This window comes from Cydia fagiglandana, chromosome 11 (genome assembly GCF_963556715.1).
Source record: "Cydia fagiglandana chromosome 11, ilCydFagi1.1, whole genome shotgun sequence".
In the NCBI taxonomy this organism is placed as follows: Eukaryota; Metazoa; Arthropoda; class Insecta; order Lepidoptera; family Tortricidae; genus Cydia; species Cydia fagiglandana.
Window position 1 is genome coordinate 17,488,941 of NC_085942.1, and position 23,752 is coordinate 17,512,692.

At 36.9% G+C, this 23,752-nt stretch overlaps 1 protein-coding gene across 5 annotated transcripts in view; it reads right to left on the minus strand.

Moving 5' to 3' along the window:
- The window catches only part of LOC134669117 (tyrosine-protein phosphatase Lar), a 680,297-nt gene that overhangs the window by 48,945 nt on the left and 607,600 nt on the right, over positions 1-23,752 (minus strand). For all 5 annotated transcript variants that reach the window (XM_063526652.1, XM_063526651.1, XM_063526653.1 and 2 more), the window contains one exon: positions 17,964-18,074. In XM_063526652.1, coding sequence (XP_063382722.1) covers positions 17,964-18,074 — 111 coding nt within the window. The remainder of the gene's footprint in view (positions 1-17,963; positions 18,075-23,752) is intronic.

Below are 23,752 nucleotides of genomic sequence, written 5' to 3' on the forward strand. Positions count from 1 at the left end.
TTATTCGTATTCTTAATATTCTTCTTAAGATTTAATTTCAGACTGTTAACGAGATATGTGTAACTAAATAATAGCTTGTAACAAGCTTGTAACCAGTAGATTGTAGATTAATGCAAAAATATCTAATGTTTTTATGATTATACACAACAAGATCATGTTATGTTACGGTGACCATAATATACTAATATTTGATATATTAGAAGACAAAGAAAAATATTATGTAAGTCATTTGATCCCTTCTTACGAGACAGAAGACACGCATATTAAAGAAAGGGACTGATCCCTTTCATAAAGTGAAAATAAGAATCTGAAATACATTTTTACTAGCGGGTAATAATCTCTTACACGAGTTTCTTTGTTACAAACAGAAAACGCGTAGGATGATGGTTCCTATGACCGTTAATTCACGTTTCTTTTGGTTGAGCTTAATTAAAAAAAAACCAGCTAAGTGCGAATCGGACTCAAGGACGAAGGATACCGTACGTTACGCAAAAAACGGCAAAAATGTCACGTTTATTGTGTGGGAGCGCTAAATATTTATTTTATTATTTTTAGGTTATTAGTATTTCTTGTTATAGCAGCAACTGAAATACGTGATCTGTGAAATTTTCAATTTCACGATTCATGAGAGACAGCCTGGTGATGGACAGACAGACAGACGGACAGTGGAGTCTTAGTAATAGAGTCCCGTTTTTACCCTTTGGGTACGGAACCCTAACAATTAACTATTATAGCGACCATCGTTCAACGCGGGCGTTATATAATCTGGTTTTATTAACTATAAAGTACTACGTTATACATTTTCTATGCAAGAAACAAATTAGCTTTCCATACTATTACGGGTACTTCATAGTTACAAAAACAGACTACAGTATTATTTTTCCGAAACTCCACAAATCTCATTACGTTAAACACATTATTAATGAGATAGGCGGGGAGCGGCCATTTTGTAGCCGTCAAAGTAGCGGGAAGACAAAAGGTGGAAAAACATTTACTCGACTTCCCATTATGTTAATTAAGTAGCCAGCTCTTAGTTATGGTGCCGCGGTGAAGCCGAAGGGCAGTCGTCCGTATTCGTAGTAGTCACGCTTATAACGTTTTTCGGTAAAGCGGTCTTGTCCGCAGGCCGTGCCATTAACTCAAGACATAGATCACTCTCATTTTAGATGAAGTTGGAGATTAGTAAAGTTGAAGTTAAAAGACATTTATTCGTGACGATCATTATACATCTGGGACCCGTCAAAAGACGATAAGAATGCCGAAATAGAACACCTGATAGCCGAGCCGAACATAATAGGTGAGACCAAAGCGCATCGTCTCCGCTGGCTTGGCCATCGCGAAAGGATAGGTGAAGATCGGGCAGCCAAAACTGGGCACCGTCTTGTTGGTCGTCCTAAATACCGTTGGGCAGATAGAGTGGAGGCAGATCTCCGTGAGCTTGGCGTCAGCGAAAGCTGGCGGGATACCGCTCTGGACCGATCAAAGTGGCGTGCTCCTGTGTTGGAGGCCAAGACTCACTTTGGGTCACCGCGCCAACCAAGTAAGTAGTAAGTATCATTATACATGCACGAACATGTACACTTGTACAGCGACCGGCAAAAGCAGACATCATCATCCAATTTAATTTAAGAGCTGGGCCCTTGTCGGTGCAGTTTGATGAAGTTGTCTCCACCTTGGTCCGTCTGAAGTCCAGTCCTTTAGTGTCCTGGTATACGACACGGCCCCTACATGCTCCTTTACTTGATTAAAACGTGTAAAAATTTCAATATATAAAATACAATTTTGCGTTAGCCAAGAGTAATATTTCATCATACCGGGTGTGGCCTGTAATATGAGCAAAAAATTTAACTGTAGGCTGTAGTCCTCATACTAACCAACATTTGTTCAGCGACTTTTAAAAATAACTTGTGGTTTGATTTTTAATACACTTTAAAGTTTATTCTAAGACGCAATGTGTTGTATTCGTATTCGTTTATTAATAATAATTCATATTACATGTCATTTTACAATGTTACATCAAAGTAGGTATAGAACAAAATACATTTAAATTAAAATAAAATTAGAATTAGAACAATAAATAAAGTGTCAAATAAAGATATAGGTAGGCTACGGTAACATAGGTAATAGCTTAATTCATAAAGTCTGCAAAACTGTAAAAAGTGTGCTCTACAAGCCATCGTTTAAGCCTAAATTTAAAGCTGGTCAGTGACGGCGCATCTGTGACGTGTGGTGGCAGACGGTTGTAAACGGCTGGTCCCATTACATGGGTGAGTTTTGCGGATTTTGCCAATCTACGCTTCACGCCCACGAGTTTTCGGGCGTTTCGCAGGTTTCGTCCATGAATATCGGATCCACTCGAGTACTCGTCAAGGTGACATCGCACGTATGTAGCTACTTGGAAAATCACAATGGAGGGCAGAGTTGTTGCGAATTTTGTTATGTTTAAGGCATGACAAGCAACGTCAATAACAATGATATGGCGTGGCGATGGCGTTCATTGAAGATAATATTTATTTTGTATGAAAAATAGGGAGTCTAAATACTTCATAATTTTTAAAACTTGTTGAACAAAAGTGTCACCGATTGAGGAGTACAATCTATGTTTTAATTATTTGCTCATGTTACAGGCCACACCCGGTATATATGAATACGGAGTCTATTTAAAGTAGTCTATGTCTCAAGGTAAAGTATGTGTCTTGTTTATCCGCCGGAAGGTGGAAGCTATATTGGCGATGGTACTTTAAGTTACGCGCGTTTGTTTACGAGAAGATACTCCAGAAATAGCACAGCTTTTTAACTAAAGTACTTTAATAGTATTGTGGTTAATTTAACTATGTGGTTTTTGGTGCTGCGGCTGTTGTGGGTTCGTGGCGTTTTGACTGACGAAACGGATCATAATTATATGCGAGTTATAATTAAGCGACGGGGGTGTCACTATTGTATTATATGATGTCACTGTAAGTAAATGTTGTATTCATTTGTTCACTATTGCACTATAAGACGTCACTTTAATTAAATGTGACGTTCCACGGGAAAAGGTACCTTATGGCAGTCGCCGCTTATATCACGTAGCTCCCCGCATTAGTATTGGAGAGTCGTTAATAATAGCGTAAGTGACATTACCCGAGGAATGTCGCTTAAATGTCGAGGAATGTATTGATTTGTGAAAGAGCTCTTAAGCCCTAGTTACAGAATCATTTTTTGAATTTTGAATTTGAAAATCATGTGGTGTACTTATAAGTAATTGAGCACTACTACTTGTGGCGTTTTTTGACATTAGCGTTTGTAAGAAAGATACAAAATTTAACGGAAATCTGCTGAGATTTCAAAATTAACAACGACTTCCAACATAGTTTTTTCTTACAAACGACAGAAAAACGAAAAAATAATAAAATATTTAAAGAATAAAAATTTGTAAACACGCTTTAAAAATTTCTAAAGAGAATCGCAAGAATTCCTATCAGCTAAAATTTAGGGTAATTTCGATCAATGGATGACATTCTACGCAACATAAGACGAAACTCGGACAAAGTAATTGGTCTCCTCAAAATAGCTATAAAGCGAAGGAATTTCCAATTTAAGTCAAAGATAAGGGTGTTTGTGAATTAAATAAGAAAATTTGTATTAAGGAATTAACTAGTTTTGTTTTTATTCGTGCGTAGGTCTTATTAATTGGAGTTTGTCTACTGAAATTCCCCGACATGCATTTTGACTGTTTAACTAAAATATTAAATGATTTGCCAGAAGATACTAGATTAGGTAGATTAAAATATGTAAACGGGAAAAATAGAAAAAAAGTAATTAACACGTTCGCTGCGATATAAGGCTTAAAAACCCGATGCATGTACTCCCACTGTGCGGAGGCGAGAAACGGTGAACTTCCCCTGGTGCGGCGGCTGTCACAGAACACCGCCTCTAGAAACCTAATATTGGCCATTTTGTTCCCGACGCAAATCACCAAACTGTGAGGTGCGGGAGGGGTGCTCACGGCGTCGCGATTGGTTGTTCCAAACATGGCGCGCTGACACGTGTAAGCGTAGGGATGGGACATGTTCATTACAGGTAGTGGGTACTGCTACTAGTGATACCGAAATTTATTGTGGTAGTAAATTTAGTATACTTAGAGTAAAGTTACTTAATAATTATATTGAATAATTTAATATTTCATTAAGTAATTTAACAATGTACCTGAACATTTAACTTAACATATTAGGGCATTTCTGTTTAAAGTACCCAGAACTTGAATTTTAAAGTTTAGAATTTTTATATCATTTCCACTCAGAGTCGCAATCTCTTTCGATACGAGAAAAAAGTGTCGCCAAAATATCATACAATTTTCTTTCTTTGAAGTTCACCATCAGGTCTATCTCGCGACAAGCGACCTAACTGCTCATCTAGAGGATTCTAAAAAACCCATACAACATATGTCTATCACAAAACAACACCGAGTTCCCTCGCACTTCTTTGAAGTTCATCATCAGGTCAATCTCGTGTCATGAGACCTAACTGCTCATCTAGAGGATTCTAAAAAACCCATACAACATATGTCTATCACAAACCAACACCGAGTTCCCTCGCACTTCTTTGAAGTTCATCATCAGGTCAATCTCGTGACATGAGACGTAACTGCTCACCTAGAGGATTCTAAAAAACCCATACAACATATGTCTATCACAAACCAACACCGAGTTCCCTCGCACGTCTTTGAAGTTCATCATCAGGTCAATCTCGTGACATGAGACCTAACTGCTCATCTAGAGGATTCTAAAAAACTCATACAACATATGTCTATCACAAATCAACACCGAGTTCCCTCGCACGTCTTTGAAGTTCATCATCAGGTCCATCTTATAACATGCGGCCTAATTGCTCCGCTGGCCTAGAAGATTCTAAAAAAAACTTATACAACATATTATCTATATAATATGTCTAAAATGGTACAATACGGTATGGCGAAGCACGAAGTTTCCGCAACTGACGAAACCATCATCGTCACATCACTAGTCGAAAGGGAAAGGGATAGAACATTGTATTTTCAAGTTGGCGAAAACTACTACTTCGCCTCTGCTTATTGACCAGTATAAAATGAACCCCGCGGACAAGAAACATTATTCAATGAAATAATGTTTTCGACTTTCCTGTGGGATGTTATTCCATCTGTTTTGTAAGTAGAAGTCTTAGATGACTTGCCACACCATTTTACGCTGCAATATCCCATGATTTCCCAATGAATTCAATAGTTTACGATTTATTTTCTTAGACTCGTGCACACTGCTAACAGGTCGTAAACTTGGACGCAACTGATCGGAGCGGCGCGCGAGCAATCTTATATTTGACCTATACACCATACGGGCGGTGACCGCGAGTCGTCCTATAATGTACGTCTATAGGGGTTGGTCTGTGGGCGGCTGTATAAGGAGCATTTCTGTATGTACAAAAGAGACAAGTATAGGTTTGAGTTCACGACGTTAAGGGCTACTCAAAAAAGCATGAAAATTGTGCTAAGGCTTTCCGGCCTGATAACGCACTAAGTAATTCTTTTTTCGATTCCTTGCGGGTAACGGGCCGGAAGGCCTGTCATAGAACACAAGGTCACTCCACCCCTTCCCGCACTGTTATAGGTGATTGAATTACTTACTTACGATTAGTGTTGTGTCGTAATTAGCGGGTACAGACGTAAATACGATAGTGCATTATTCGAGTGTTAGTTTACGTTTTTACATGGTGTTATTGAAGTTTAATTGTGTATTATGTCTCGGCCAAATAAACGATGTAGAAAAATGCTGGAACTATCGTTTCAGCAAGATAGAAACCTTGAAAGTGAACTTTCTGATACAGACAAATCAAAGTGGAGAAAGGTGTTTGTGAAAAATGATTTAAAAAAGAATGACTCGCAGCAAAATCGCTCCGAAATTAATATCACCAATCCTTGATATTAAAAATATTATGTCGATAACTTATTTCCCAACACTAATACTTCCTGAAATAAACCTGTAATTCGGTGCGGTTTCGGGTTACAAGACCTTACATATACATATACTTTGGCATATATCTCTCAAGTAAATAGTAGGAACCCGGGGCGAAGCCAGCACTATGACCACCAACTCGTCGACTATCGATATTGATAGGTAGGTATCCATTTTTTTACGTTTTCGCTTAGTTATAGTCATTTATATCGGTCGATACCTTACTAGGTCAATAAGCCTCATATCGCCGCGGCGGAGAGTCTAAGCACCAGGCCAATCGGCCAGTTAACGCACCATATAAAAAACCGCCAGTTTTGGTCCCGCAGCGAACGTGTTAAGACGCACTTGTTACAATCTAACGACTTTAGTTACATATATTAAGAATTTTAATTAGTATAAGATAGATATGTATATTGTCATGTTATTTTCTCGAACTCCCCATCGGCATACAAACCTCCTCAAGGTTTTGCCCACGATGGGTCTTGTAATAATAATGTACTTTATTTAGCTTATTGTTCAATAAATTAAAAAAAAAAAACTTTTGTACTTATATATTCAGGCACTGATAATTGTTTAAAGAGCCGATACAGACGGACTGCAACCCGACTGCAATTTGTATGGAAACTGCACGCTGACGTTGAAGTTGCAGTCGGGTTGCAGTCCGTCTGCACATGGCGTAGGCTCTTACAGCAGCATATGAAAACTTAAGGCACACTTATCCGTCCATCCATCCATCAGACGTCATGGACGGGCAGCAGTGTCCCTCAAATTCGGTGTACTCGACTGCGATCGCCAACCCGCCTGCCAAGCGTGGCGATTATGGCATTCACCCCCCAAAAAAGGGGGAGGCCTGTGTTCAGCAGTGGACGTCTTATGGCTGAGATGATGATGACGATGATGATGAACAATGGATTAAACATAATTTAACAAAATCAGGCTCACAGTTGTATGAATAAGGGGATATAAGTATCCGTTGCCATATGAAACATACAAACACAGAACGGCTGGAGAATTCTCTTTCCTAAATCCAACCAAATTTAGAGTCGACCTCTACCTCGCGATCCCCGTCAATTCGAGTCGTTAAAAAAAGAAGTACGTACGTTTCAAACACTTAAACTTCCGTCCTTTTGGTAAAGCACGGTGTAGGGTCATTGGGGAGTTTTTAAAACCGTTATTGGCGCCGTACCGTTGTCAATGTCAGAGAGACAGTCGCTTTCCTGGCTCAATTCCCATGCCTTACTGCTATTGAATCAAACCAGTGTATCAATACGTCGAGTTCCGTTAAAACTACGAAGAATTGCGGGGCATATTATACTGGTTGAAGTCAGGTGATCAGAATGCGTGTCTTTTTCACGTACACTCGTTTTTACGGGCACATGACGCCACAAAAGAACATGTACTACAGCGGGCGTCCTGAGGGTATTTATAAGGGATTTGGTTGGTAATTTTGTCGCAGAGACGAATGTTGCATTGATGTTTGGAATAGGTATATGCACTAAATTAAGTTCAGTATAGTTGTACGACAGCGTAACATTTACAAATGTTTTTTTTTTAAATAAGTCAACTAATATGATTTATATTTATATTCTAAATGTGGAGCATTCTTTGATAAAAAACCTGTTTTAATGTCATCAGAAATCATCCACAACTGACTCAAAACTCTCATACTAGATACAAAAGTGTAGGAGACATTCTTTCATTATTTAATAAAAAAAACTGGCCAAAAGCTCGTAGTCGGACTCGCGCACGAAGGGATCCGTGCCATTGTCAAAAAATCACGTTTGTTGTAACTATGGGAGCCCCACTTAAATATTTATTTTATTCTGTTGTTAGTATTCGTTGTTATAGTGGCAACAGAAATGCATCATGTGTGGAAATGTCAACTATACAAAATGTGACAGACAGACAGACAGACGGACGGGCAGTGGAGTCTTAGGAATAAGGTCCCGTTTTAACCCTTTGAGGTAGGTACGGAAAGCTAAAAATAACCCAAAAAAACTTGTCAGATGTTTTCAATCTCGCCTGCTGTTCCTAACCCGTCCTGAGGTTTTTGTTCCCATTCCGCCCGCCAGCCGGACTTTCCCAATTTGTGACAGTTATCGTTCCCGGTATGACGCCGTTGGCTTTGATCTACCCTTTGTCTTTCCCGGTTAGCCCTTTGAAACTAAATATGATTTTATTTCTACGAATGATGTATTCGTGAAACTGTTACACAGAAACTGGGTCACAGAAATCTCAGGAATACGTTTTGCCTAGAACATCGTTAGATCTATTAACGTTCTCATAATTCTGTTTGTTTTACTATTGTTAAGGCGTTATTGAGACCTGGCACTGTACAGTCAGAGAAAAGGTACCCCCCCCCCCCCCTCCACTCCTCGAATAGTACATAATTATGCCGAGTTATTTCTATCGCAACGAAGTAACCAAATTAAATAATCAGCAAAATCCAATCTCCTAACAATTTTCTTTAAACAGAATTAGATTTTCATTTGTTTCCATTAGGCGTCTGTTCTTTTGTTTCCCGATTGGCGCTCTAATCAATCAATCTATAATTTGAAAACAATTACAAATGAAATTACTTCCAGTCGTAGCGTGCTACGCGGTGCTACGGCGCGTAGCTACTTCTACGGCGTAGGTTGTGATAATTGTAATCTCGGCAAAAACATACCTACACCTGCAAACAAACACTCGGCGCGATTCGGAAAGTGAATTAGAGATTAACTAGATACGATATAGTAAAGATATGTGACATCCCACGGATAAAGGTACCTTATGGCGGCTGGCGCTTACGTCGCATAGCGCCGCAATAATATTGGAGCGACGTTAATAATCGTAAGCGCCAACCGCCATAAGGTACCTTTATCCGTGGGACGTCACACATCTTTACTATTTCATATCTAGTGAATCTCTAATTAATTCTCCGAATCGCGGCGCCAGCCGCCATAAGGTACCTTTTGCCGTGGAACGTCACATATCTTTACTATTTCATATCTAGTGCATCTCTTATTCATTTCCCGAATCGGCCCGATTAGAACTTGAAGATACGTCAAAAATATGCTAAGATACAGAGTCAAAAGTGACGTTTCTTCAAAAAAAAAACGTATTTTGACACAGACATATCCGAACCATATCATATCTTTAGCGAAAGTGTGAAGTTTTTCTGCTGGACAAAAAACCAACCGTTTATTAAACACTGTTTGTAACGGACTTTTTGACGTGTTTCAAATGATGACAGATCCTGACGCTATATTTAACGTTAACCAATTCGTTGAAATGATCTCAAAATGTTAAATCGATCACGGGTTAAATTGTGTCAGCGATGTTGCAAAATCAGCATCACGAGTTATCCTGACATCGTAAATACGAGAGATCGAATAGTTATTGTTATTTTCAGCTTTAAAACCGAAAAGCCACAGTGATGTGCAATTTAATCGCGTCAGCACATCGGGATATGTTACGAGCACGAGCGTTCACATTTTTAGGGTTCCGTTCGTTCCGTTCCGTAGCCAAATGACAAAAAACGGAACCCTTATGGATTCGTCATTTCTGTCCGTCTGTCTGTCTGTCTGTCCGTGGGAGAAGTGGCATGAAAGAGCCATTTGCATTATTTCGGTAGTTTTAGAACAGATTTGGTTGGCAATATTATTTTTAGGTGGTAACACTGATTTCCCGTCACCCACAAACATTTGACAGTTCGCCGAAACCAACAGACGCCGTACATCGAGTCAAAGATTTTGGCACTCAAAAGTAAGTTTTTTGCTTCATTTAAGTGGTTTTTTGGTATTTTTTTGTTAACAATTATAGGCAAATGGATTATAGATTCAGTTTGTGCATATATTTGGCCTTATATCTTCATAAAAACTAAGCTGCAAAAGGTTTGATTTTGTTGTTATTTTGAAGGTTATATTTTTTTCTGGATCCAGTAGTGAAAGAGCCGGATGAATGGGCCTTGAAAAAGCCGGCTCTTTCATAACCTTGAATTTTTTTTATAAAATAAAATAATACTATACACCCACATTTTTAATTTGTTATTAAATTATTTGCTTCAGATATTGCATTATGGAGAACGCTGGTCGAAAAAAACGAAAAAGACCCGAAAAATCGGTAATTGAAGAGGCAGCCGCTGAAGTTGGAGGCAGTCGCTGTTTTTGTTGGGCTCATGAGTCTTGTGGCATTAAGGGGCATTTGAATTTTTTTGTAAGATATGTTTCTAAATATTGAAGCTCAAAGTTAGCAATATTACTTTTGAAGTTCCTGAAGATTTATTGATGTTGGTTTTGATAGAAGGTTTATATTTTATTTATTTTAGAGACTGTTATTAATAAAAAGCCGCCTATATGTTAGGTTATATGGTAGGTATATGTACCTATGACTGATTAATTATGTTAAGATTAAAGCGTTACAAGCGATTACTTAAAATGACTGATAGAATTAAAATTTTCTTAAAAATGTTAGTAACTACTTAAAGAAATTTGTTATAATTGTATTAAGACGAAACGGGAGCTGAGCTAAAAGTCAATTTTGAGATTTCAAGCTGAATATACCCGTCGCTCTGACGGGGCGTAACCGCGGCGTGACGGACTGTATTTGTATGTGTAATTCACGCACACAGACGCGTGCGGTGCGCCCGTCTGGCGCGCACCTCACTGATTGCAATTTGCATTGTCACTTTTTGTTACTGCTACTACTAAGTAGGGTAATTCGCCAGTAACTGGCCACTTTTAATAACTGGCCGCCCTAAACTAAAAATGAATCCTATTCACCTATAAACAGAATTCATTTTAGTATAAGGTTTCAATAACTTCAATAACTGGCCACCTTATACTAAAATGAATTCTATTTATAGGTGAATATAATTCATTTTTGGTTTGGGGTGGCCACTGACGAATTACCCTATTGCGATTGAACTTTTTTACTTACCCGGCTTACGTTTACGGAACTCGATATCGAATAGGGTAATTCGCCAGTAACTGGCCGCCCTAAACTAAAAATTAATTCTATTCACCTCTATACAGAATTCATTTTAGAAGAAGAAGAAGAAGAAGAAATACATTTATTTTAACGTCACAACATAGTACATGTAAAAAAAAGAAAAGTATGCAGACATAAAACAGATTAGGACGCTAAAATAGGATCCCCACTCAGCATGATGCCGCGGCAGACCGTGGCGCTGGTTTTCTGTGGGGACCTGACTTAATCTAAAATTGAATGGCGACACGTATTACGCCAACGACACACAAGTAAATTATTTACATTGATTAAAAAAAAAAAAAAACATGAACATTATTATTGATATAGCAAGGAAAACATTTTAGTAGGTATAAGGTTTCAATAACTGGCCACCTTATAATAAAATGAATTCTATTTATAGGTGAATAGAATTCATTTTTGGTTTGGCGTGGCCAGTTACTAATAGTGGCCTGTTACTGGCGAATTACCCTATTTATGTACTTAGTGGTTAATACTAGTATCAAGTAAGTATTTTTTTTTTCAATAATGCTCAGAAACGAAGTATAGACATGACAAATATAAATATTAACGTCTTTGTAAGGCAGGATTGGACATTATATAGAGTAAGAGTAAGTGTATGAAACAATTCAGCTAGGACTAGGGAATGCAATCTAGATCTCGCAATTTCGAGATCTCGCTAGATCTCGCACGTATTTTCGAAATTTAACCTAGTTGACATGAAATCTCGATATATGCAATCTCGGTCGAGATCTCGATTAATAGTTTCGAGATCTCGAACAAGACTGAAAGTGAAATACTTTGTTTTAAGTAATATATGACCTTAGATTCATGTTGTTCAGGCAGTGCTATTATGTGTCCGGCTTTAGCTCTATTATTGTTACGCAGTTTCTAAGTAAAGATGAATAGTGGTTTAACATCGATAGCATTTCATAGAAGTAAAGTAAAAATTAAAATTGATTTTATGTTAAATGTCAATTTAATTTGTTGTTGTTATTTTCAAAATATAACATGAGGTACCTTAAATAAGTAGTATGTCGGCGGCATATCGTAAAATCGTAATCCTAGGCGTATCATGAAACGCCACCATTTCCTGATCTAATATTAACCCAGGCATATCACGATCTTCCTTATGAAAGAGACGGCAGATCCATCAGAGCAATGCATTCTTTGATATTCCTAGCTTCATAGCGGGCGCATTGTAAAATAATTGATCGAGAAATCATATATTTTCAATGATTTTGTAAATGACTACAGTTATGACTACGGTTATTAGAAACCAATTATAGTATGTTTAATATTCTTTCTAATGGTATGCATCACCAATTGATCAGTTAAATAGAACCCGAGAAATAATGATCAGTTGAGGTCGGTCGCCCGCCATTTACGCGACGGAACAAAATTCATCATTACTTTGTTATATAATATCATACAGCAATAAAACTTCTGTTTTTGGAAAGCTAATGAAATTTTTCGTATATTTTATAATAACATTAATTGCGGTAAAGTTATAATTTATTGAGTTAGACGCATGTTTTGTCAGTACTTATGCCATCCATGCACGGTAAAAAATCATATATTTTAAATATTTTGTAAATTACTACAGTTATGACTACGGTTATTATAAAACAATAATTGCACGTTTAATACTCTTTCAAACGACATCTCACACGAACCGATCGGTCCCATAGGACTAAAGACGTGAACAAATATCAATGCTGGTCGGCCGCCCACTTTTTCCTTTTTTTCGACACGTCCCCCCCCTCTATAAAATAAAAACCTGTCTATTCATATTCTGGAGACCACGAGGAACACTTCCATACCAGTTTTAAGTATTTAGAAGAGATGTCGACGAAAATCGTGAAGGAGACGATTTTTGTTTAATTTGCATATAGACTATAGGAATATCAGAATATCACACCTTGAGGTTTGCACAAAATGGCTGGTGTTCGCTAGGCAGTTCATGAAATGTCGGCGTTTCATTATATTCCTAGGAATATCTCGATACGCCCGATTTTACGATGTCTATATGTATGGGATTCTTAGAGATTTTTGATTAAAGTAACACATTTTTAGTTACTTTGTCAAATTCGATCTCGTCGATATATTAATCTCGATCCCGAAAATCTGACTGTCGAGATCTCGAGACACCCAATCTCGATTCGGATTTTTCGTGCGAGATCTCGAATCGCCAATCTTGGTGCGAGATTGCATTCCCTAGTTAGGACCTTAAATTGCTCGACAATTACGGAGCGTGACTGTACCTAAAAATTTTGTAAACCGTTATGGGTTTAATGCAATAAAATATTTTTGATTTTGATTTCTAATTTGAAATATTAGAATCAAAAAGTTCAAAATAGATTGTACCTATGTAACTACAAAAATGTGTTCCCTCTCAACGCAAAACCCCTTGTGTCTTAGGAGGATCTAGATATTTTCACACAAGACGGTTTATCGATAACTTCTTACATCACTAGATTATCGACATTAAATGTCGACTATTGCCCATCACTTTTCTGGCTGTGTACGTATTTAGAAACTTGACTCCGCCCCTAAAATTAGTGCGATAGGGACAACTGCAGCTGAGGCGAAAAATCCTGCGTAAAAATGACTAAAATCGAGGTTTCGTAGTCCTCTTTTTCCTCCTCCAAAACTTAACCAATCGTAACCAAATTTGGAAATCTAAATGATTATGAAATTATCTGTGTCGGACCGTTTTGCTTTTTTGGCTAATTGATATCAGTTTTGAATACCACGCCTCTCATTGCGGCATAGTCAATTAGGCCATTTTGGCCATTTTTGAAGGGCTCTAGCGCCTTAAAAAACAAAAATATCAAAAAAAGCAAAACGGTCCGACACAGATATTGACAATATCAATCTGTGTTGAAAAAATCATTGCTCTAGCTTCAAAAACCACGGAGGAAAACGAGGACTACGTTTGTATGGAGAAATGACCACTCCTGTTGGCTCTTAAGAGTTTTTTTTTCATGTCGCATTTATTATTATTTTTGATAACTTTCTTATTAAAGCGTTGAAATACGAACCGGCTCTTTCAAAACATGTAGCAGCTCTTTCAATACTGAATTGTTTTGAAAGAGCCAAATGACACATTTTTTTGAAATGCATATTTTGTTGGTTTTTATATATTGTTTAAGATTTGTTTGTACGAAATTACATGCTCAAATAAATAAAGAATAATTTACAAACAAAATAATAACATTTTTTTAATTGTAAGTAGTCTTTTTTCCTCCGTAAAGAAAACTGGCTCTTTCATGCCACTTCCCCCCTATATGTACTACAATTGACTATTTTATTATATATTTTGGCCACATCCGTCAATATATTAAAAGGTGCCAAATTAAAAAAATGTAGACGCGAAGAGATTTTCCTAGAGAATACCGCGCCTTTTTCTACTGACAAAGTGAGTTGGCCAGAGTATACTTCAACTCTTAAGTTGTTCCTCGTTTGCAATTTAGGATATTATTTACCCCGCAACTATTTCCCCGCTTGCATGCTGATAACGTCGCGCACCAAAGTGTTTCGCGTCTAAACGCGCCACATTTAGATACCGTCTGACTGAATACTTACAATTAGTTCCAACTTAGAAATGCTGCACTATGTTACGTGAAGTAGGGGTGCATACACTACATATATTTACTATAGTTATGTTACTTTTGTAGTCTATTCAATTTAGAATAATCACTTTGTTCAATTAATCACCCAAAACATTATTGTGAGTTTTTACATACCATTAAACTTGTTTTTTTTCTAAAGTACATTAAAATAGTTATTTACGATTCAAGTGCGGAAAAGAGGAAATCCGAAACGATGGCCGATAAATTAAAACACGACCGAAGGGAGTGTTTTAAATCGACACTAGTTGCGAATTACCTATTCGCACGTGTATCGTACAACGTTTTGCAGTTACATATGGCCCTTTAAACTTTTGACATACGCATGGAAAGTCCTGCTTCCCGCACTAGTGCGGGAAAATAAATCCATATGTACTGTAACTAAATAGTGTTTCTCAGCTAATGCGACGTGAAGGAAAATTTGATTTGATGTCAGTTTGATCCCATGTTGACATAACTCGCCCGTGCATTGTGCATTGGTGGAGTGGGATAATAAGATGAAGTAATAAATTAATAATACATCAATCTCAGATTTTTATCTAAAAACCGAATATTACTACCAAAATGGCGAATAACGTCAAACTTCATGTTTGAAGTATAAAACACTAAGTATCTGCTCCAACAGATTCGTCTGTATCCCCACTTAACTTGTAATACACCACGCTAAAACTATTCGGTAAACAACCTACATTTTATTTTTACATCTTACAATTTAGAGCGAGTAACGAAGTTGGGAAACTTGCCGGAGTCTTATTGAATTAGTTGTCGAGTTGGAAAGGGACGCCATTATGTCTCTTGAAACGGTTTCAGTCGACATTTTTGTTAACTTTTCTTTTTTCCGTCTTATCTTGCGTTTTATTCTTACATAGTCACGCCGTTTTGTCGCCTAAATAGTATTACATACGTAATATTACAATTAATTCCATTTACTAACAATGTTACTCACCGAAGAACTTTAGTCATAACGTATCATAATCAGGTCAATTATTTAAAACTGGACTTTTATATTAAGCAATAAAGTTCAATGTTCTAATCTTGTACGGGCTGATATACGAGGATCTCACAGTTACATTCTAACTTTAAATCACCCAAATATAATTCAATTCAAGCTACATCTTGATGAAATCGCTAATAAAAGTGAACTCTAGTACTGGTGAATAAAACTCAAAATATCATAAATATATTTAGATGCGAGGTCTGCAAGGTAACTTTACAATTTCTATTCGAATTTTAAACATTAAAGGCTACAAATTAGCGGATGGCGCTGAAGCTAATAGGTATACGGCGTTGCATGAACAAGAGATTTCCTTTGGCAGGATTGGTCCTTAGGACCCAGGGATGGATTTAAGAAGTGGAGCCACCGAGATTTTTGATGTAAATTTTTAGGGGGGGGGGGCTCTCAACTTGATCTTGATATCTGTATCATTTAAGCTACTAGATCAAGTTTGGTATCGTTTCCGTATAAATCGGGGGTGCCGAATTCATTTCTGATATCATGACACCATTCCGAAGTAAAAACACATAAAATATGAAAAAAATACTTTTTTTTAAATTCCTCTTCACGCTTAAACTGCTGAACCAATTTAGTTAAAATTTTGTACAGAGATAGTTTGAGTCCCAAGGAATAACATAGCATACTTTTAATCTCAATAATTATCCCTTAAGGGTGTGAAAAGGGAGGAGGAAAAATGTATGGGGATTCAATAACCGCTGAACCGATTTAGATAAAATTTGGTATAGAGATCGTTTGAGTCACAGAGAAGAACATAGGATAGTTTTTATTCCAAAAAAAATACCTTAAAAATGAAAGGTAAGGTGTAGGATTGTATGGGAAATCAATAAACGCTGAACCGATTTCGATGAAATCTATGTCTACATCTTTGATTTAGTTGAAAATGATACTAAACTTGACTTAGAACCTAAACTTAAAGAATTATTAACCTCAAACGTCGCAGACGCTTAAACCCCCCCCCCCACCTGCATAAAAAATCTGGGTGGCTCCACTTAAATCCATCCTTGGATCCTAAGGACCAATCCTGCTAAAGGAAATCTCTTGTTCATGCAACGCCGTGGTTGACCTTTTTTTGCTCTGAGCAAACACAACTAAATTTAAGCTCACTGGCCAGCAATTTCGGAACTAAAGTTTTTCAATAGAAAGGAGGACGAGCCAATTATACATAGTGCTGCAGACATTTTGGACTAGTCATTGAGTTTTCACTTCGGTCGGCAATCCCGGAGTGCAACCCGTTGTTTTTTTTAAATCTTTATGACATAGGAGGCATATCAAGGGGCTTTACCATGATATCCTTATTGCAATTCTGTTTAGTGCATTGCGTCTCAAGTTAAATCAAAACGTATCAAAACATTTTTTTTAAAGCGGCCAAGTGCGAGTCTGACTCGCCCATGAATGGTTCCGTAGGAGCAAGTAACATAATAAAATTGTGGTTTAGGATTTATGACCTATTAAAAAAAACTACTTACTAGATCTCGTTCAAACCAATTTTCGGTGGAAGTTTGCATGGTAATGTACATCATATATTTTTTTAGTTTTATCATTCTCTTATTTTAGAAGTACAGGAGGGGGGGACCCATTTTACCACTTTGGAAGTGTCTCTCGCGCAAACTATTCAGTTTAGAAAAAAATGATATTAGAAAACTCAATATCATTTTTGAAGCCCTATCCATAGACAGAGACACCCCACACGTATGGGTTTGTAGAAAAAAACAATTTTGAGTTTCAGTTCTGTTCTAAGTATGGGGAACCCCCAAAATTTAAGTTTTTTTTTTCAATTTTTGTGTGAAAATCTTAATGCGGAATACATCTACTTACCGAGTTTCAACAGTATAGTTCTTATAGTTTCGGAAAAAAGTGGCTATGACATACCTACTTATTTATCTCAGTCCACGTCTTCGTAAAAGTCTCCTGTCCTTTTTTCCAATGAGTACCTACTTAGATTTTTATTAATTATAGTATATCTTGGTATATATTATCGACGGTACAGAGAAGATGGCCGATGGGGTCGAAAAGTGCTCGAGTGGAGACCACGGACTAGCAAGCGCAGCGTAGGACGTCCACCCACAAGATGGACGGACGACCTTGTTAAGGCCGCCGGAAGACGCTGGATGCGGATCGCTTCCAACCGGTACGAATGGAGGTCCAAGGGGGAGGCCTATGTTCAGCAGTGGACGTCTTATGGCTGAGATGATGATGATGATGATGATCGACGGTAGTATCGATGTTTGTAGCCCGGACGTCTTTTCAATTGGCATAACTGAGTGTATGAAACCAAAATGACACAAAAAAGCTTGAATGTGAAATACCACATCAATTTTTAAATTTCCACGCACTGGAATCCTGCAAAATTTGGGGATTAAACTTTTAAACAAAAAAACTCACCTTTGACGTACAGCGAAGTGGGTTTCGAAAATTCAGTTCCGATAGAATTTTCCGCGACGCACTCGAACTTGCCCTGGTCCTCTTCCTCGCTCTTCACGATTTGCAGGGTACCTAGAAAGAGAGAGAAAATGTAAAACATAACATCAAAGCGCAGTATTTCTCCAGCCAGTGCGCCCATAAATTGCACGGTACGTTCCAAAACGGGTAACAGTAAAATGAAAACGTAACCTTAAAAGCGTTTGTCAATTATCCGGCGATGCTAGAAATTGCAAGGTCCGTTCCAAAACTAATGATTAAACAGTAAACTTAAGTGAAGACTTGGTGATATAGGGAAGTTATTTGAGTTAGTTTGTGTTCGTAGCGTGTTCCATGTAAATAGATAAAGATTTATGAGTTAATAACACGGCCCTCGGGGGATCCATTAGGATGGCCAGCGGCCATGCGTCACCGCGGGGTGTTTATAGAGCTTTCATACGGCTAAGGGGTTATTAAGCCAGTGTTATGGCTTTTAGAAGATTTAGTAAACTGAGAAGTTTGTCTTGTCTCGGTGCAGTGATAATTAAAACTTTGGTGATTGCTTTTACAAAAGAAGAGCCTAATTCGCGACGTTTCAGATATTGAAATATTGAAATTATATTAAAAGCTGATATTAAAAGCATTTGATGAAATGAAGCGTTTAAAAACAAAACAAACATGAAAAGTTCAACCAACCAAACGTTAAAAAGATATTAACCGCTCGGGACAAAATTGTGAAAGAATTTTTTTTCTGCGTCTTGCATAGTGCATGTGAATAGTGTACCACCAAAAACATAAATGTAAAAAAGGAGAGCCAAGTTCAATACAAAAATTATGCTTGGCTGTGGGGCTCGCCGCAAAAAGAATGGAGATCTAAATGAGTGCCAAGTTCTATGCAAAATCCAAATATGTATGTATAGGAACAAAATAACATTATAAACAAGTATTAAACTCTATTTCTTTGCTTTATTGGATACCTATAACAATTGCTGTTATTTAAAAAAATGTGAGATCTTAAAGTAGGTTAGATTTGACTTGGCCAGTTTTCATTACATCAATCATTTTATAAAGTTATTCATTCTGTTATTGTAATTCTGATAAAATCTGGCCAAGCCAAATCTAACCTACTTTAAGATCTCACATTTTTTTAAATAACAGCAATTGTTATAGGTATCCAATAAAGCAAAGAAATAGAGTTTAATACTTGTTTATAATGTTATTTTGTTCCTATACATACATATTTGGATTTTGCATAGAACTTGGCACTCATTTAGATCTCCATTCTTTTTGCGGCGAGCCCCACAGCCAAGCATAATTTTTGTATTGAACTTGGCTCTCCTTTTTTACATTTATGTTTTTGGTGGGATATCAATACTTTTTGTAAAGAAAACTAGGCAGGTATTGAGATTTAATGTTTTTTCTTGTGTTTCCGCTGTATGGTTTTTACTTCTGTTCTTTGTATAATTATGTGGTGCCGCGCGCCGCCGACGACACACCGTTGGCCGGTTGTTTAGAGCGTATTACAAGTTTTTTGTATGAGGACACCACTTATTTTTTGTCTTAACTTTATTTGAATATAGCAAATATAATAATACATATATTGGGGTAGTTTCAAATATCTGCTTGTAACGGTTCCAACGCTACAATAAAAAATATTTTTTTGTATGGGGACCCCCCCTATTTTTTAACTTTTTTTTATTTTTAGATTTTTTCCTACGCTCACACACAATTACCGAGCTGGATTCCAAATTTCATCCTTCTAGGTCATCTGGAAGTAGGTTAGGTTTAGGTACTATATGTCAGTCAAAATAAAATAAAAATTTGTATGGGGACCCCCCTATTTTTAAACTTTTTTTTATTTTTAGATTTTTTCCTACGCTTACACACAATAACCGAGCTGGATTCCAAATTTCATCCTTCTAGGTCATCTGGAAGTAGGTTAGGTTTAGGTACTTATATGCCAGTCCCAATAAAAAATGGTTTTTTTGTATGGGGACCCCCCCTATTTTATAACTTTTTTTTATTTTTAGATTTTTTCCTACGCTTTCACACAATAACTGAGCTGGATTCCAAATTTCATCCTTCTAGGTCATCTGGAAGTAGGTTAGGTTTAGGTACTATAATTCTGTCAGTCAGTCTTAAAATTTACGACTTTTTGACCTTCATATCTTTATAACCGTTTGAGCTAGCTTCATGAAATTTGGGCTTCTAGATGTCCTTATGGATATAATTAAACACACGTAGTTTTATGTGTTTACGTTAAAGATGTTTTGAGTTATAGAAGGGTCAAAAGTGGCACCAAGTGGTTCGTGTAATATTACACTCGGCGCTGGCTAGCCAGTTCCTTTGCTTGAACTTGGCTTGACACGCTGCCGCGTGTCTAGATCTGAATGTACTTCGTCTTTGAAATTGGGAAAATTTTAATCTCCATCATAAGCAAAAGGAAAAAAAAACACAAGAAAAACTGATATGTCTAGAAAAATACTCTAGGGTTCCCTTTGCAACCGAAGCACTAAAACCAAGAAACTAATTACTTAAGATACCATATTTCATGAAGCAAGATACAAGCCGTGGCTTTGCTTATTACTTCCCTATGCTCATATTTGCCCAGTTGCAATTTAGACCTTATATTAAAGCGCAAATGGTGGAAATTAATAACGGCATCCGGAGCTATTTATAGGGTTGGCAATCAGCTGGAAACAATTTACGAGGCTCGATGGATACGCTGATGCTCAGTCAGAGAGTACATGCCAGGAGTTACGGGCATTTTGTGGTGAATATTCTACAGGGTGATTTCTGGGTCGTGATCCAGAACCACTTTTTCTGACTCTGTAAATGATCCACATTATCATACGGTAGTATTTGATTAAGAGATAATTACTTTAATTATTCTTATTTTTCAAGTAAAATTAATGTTACACTAAGTAATTATCACCCTATGACTTTTGACATACGCTGTATGGAAAGCGACAAGAAGTCACATATAGTGTCACCAAATTGTATGCAAAAATGTTTTTTCCTACTTGTCATCTGGAAAATAATCATCATTATTGGTTATAAACAACAATTAACAACATCATTAGGCTCATCTTTGGATTCTGTATGATGTATGGCTCTCTTGCTCCACGACCCCGAAATCACCCTGTATAGATATAGACGGCCTATTACAAACATCCATAATCGAAGTTTCGTTATATGACTCTACCGCTCACACACATTAAGCGTACATATTAAGCGATAGAGAGGTAGATAACGAAATTTTCGATCTTCTATATCCGTGAATGCAGCTTACAGTTCTTTCGTACGTTTGTCGTCTACCGTTCTCATTGTTTTTCGGTCAGCCTAAATGTTCATATTTCATAACATTTTTAACACCGTAAATTTGCTCAACTTTTAAAACAAGAGTTTGGTAGAGAATTACTTTTTTCAAGACAGTTAAATGACAAGCTGGAGGCAGGAGGTCGAGTTTTTCAACATCATTAGAGGATATGGGCAAAGGTATCATATTTATATTAAATAACAAGCTTAAACGCGCTAAAATAATAATTTAATCTATAAAATCGAATGCTGATAAGATTGTCAAACCCCTAAAAAGTATAAAATGGCAGAATTGAAAAATTAAAGATTTAGAGATTTGTAAAGATTTTACAATAGAATTCTTTGATTCTTTGTAACCCCCGCTACAAACCCGGTAATAACGTACAGAATTGAAAAACAGTGGGATTTGTGGCCGTCTAAACCAGGCGAATCCGAAAAACTGTCACCGTCCGCCGGGAAAAATATTCAGCGGCATCCAGAAACAACACACAAAGAAAATGTAATTACTATGAAATATGAAGGAGAGGACAGACATAGTTTTAATAAAAACAAGCGGCCGACGGGGCATCGCGAGGATATTATTTACTTTGCTGGCGGCGAAATTAAAACTTGGCAAGGATGGAAAGGTTTTGTCTTTGGGGGTTTCGATTGGCCTTTGGTAGTAAATTGATGCTGAGTTGCTTAATATGTTAATTAATTATGAAAATGCCACTCGAACTGCCATTCGAATTTTAAGATGCGTCAAATATTATACGTCTAGATACGATATGGATTAGATATGTCAGTGTGAAAAGTGACTTTTTTGTTTGAAGAAACGTCACCTTATGGTTACAAAAGCAAATGATTCACGCAATCACATACATATTATTTCTGAATGAAATTCTTCCAATGCTAAAAGTACATTAAATATGGAATAAGTAATGGCTTCCCCGCCGGATATTGAATGCTCGTCATAAATCATGCAAACCAACGTCAATGGAAACAAGAAAAATAGATTGAAAATATTCCATATCTGATTTAAATCCAGCACATGAAAATATTTATTCGAGTACCCAACACTATAAACTGGAAAAAACATAGTGTAGTAAAATGCCTCATATTTACTGTATGCCACAACTAGATTGGATACACCATAGTATACTTAAACCAAGCTAAATATAGTCTCTGTAATGTTAATTATTGTTTCGAACCCTAGACCCCAGTAGGGGGTAAAAGGATGAAAAGAAAAAGAAGAGGAAAGTTAATTAATATTATTACTGAAATAAAATGATTACTTAGTGAGGCCATACTGTACAACATACAAAGAATTACGGCGCGATTCGAGAAATTAATTAGAGATTAACTAGATACGATATGTGACGTCCCGCGGGTAATATCCTATGGCGGTTGGTGCTTATGCTATTATTAACATCGCTCCAATATTATTGCAGCGCTATGCAACGTAAGCGCCGGCCGCTATAAGTTACCTTTTTTCGTGGACCGTCACATATGTTCACTATTTCATATCTATTGAATCTCTAATTCATTTTCCCGAAACGCGACGCCACCCGCCATAAGGTACCTTTTTCAGTCACATATCTTTACTATTTCATATCTAGTGTAGTATCTCTTATTCATTTCCCGAATCGCGCCGTTAGTTGTTTCCTACAATTTGCGATTTGCTAGACAATTTGTTTTGCGATGTCGGGGTTGATCCCACAGTTTAAGTTGTAAATATTACTTACCTGATCAGCTAGCATACCATGTCTAAGCATTAACTACACCAGTTATTATTTTAATCATTTAACGTATGGCATTTCAGTCGCCATACGTTAAATGATTAAAATAATAATATTTACACAGACTTAGTGGTTTCGTGCGATATTTTTCTTCATAAAGCTAACATCGTCAGGCAAGTAGGAAATATGAGAGCGGCTGGCCGGGCGAGCGGACGGTTTGCGGCTATCAATTCCTACCAGGATACGACAAATTGAAATTTACTGCTTGCAACGAATTGTAAACTTTATTAACATTTGTTTAATAAACTGTAAACAATTTATGTAAACGATGACTATTGAGTTGCAACTAATTTTGATACCTATAATAAATGTACATTACATTTTAATAAAGCTTTTTTGAAATATATCAATACATTATTATGACTTTTAATTTATTAATTTTACTATAATACTTTTATCAATAATTACTCTCTGAAATGTTTCATTTAAGTATATAAATAATATACCAGCTAGCATCTTGTACCGTACATTTTTCGCCCTTTAAAACTTTATGCCGCCCTGGAGACACTTCTAACATTTATATTTTCTCCATGCAATTTCGCAAAGATATCAAAATTCAAAGTTATTACTTTTATTTCCAACCGTTTAACTGCATTCCCGGTTCAAGTTTCTTGTTCTATTTTCCCGCAAACAAAGTTACGAGCGCAATCCCACTGCAGTAAAGTAATAAACCGGATT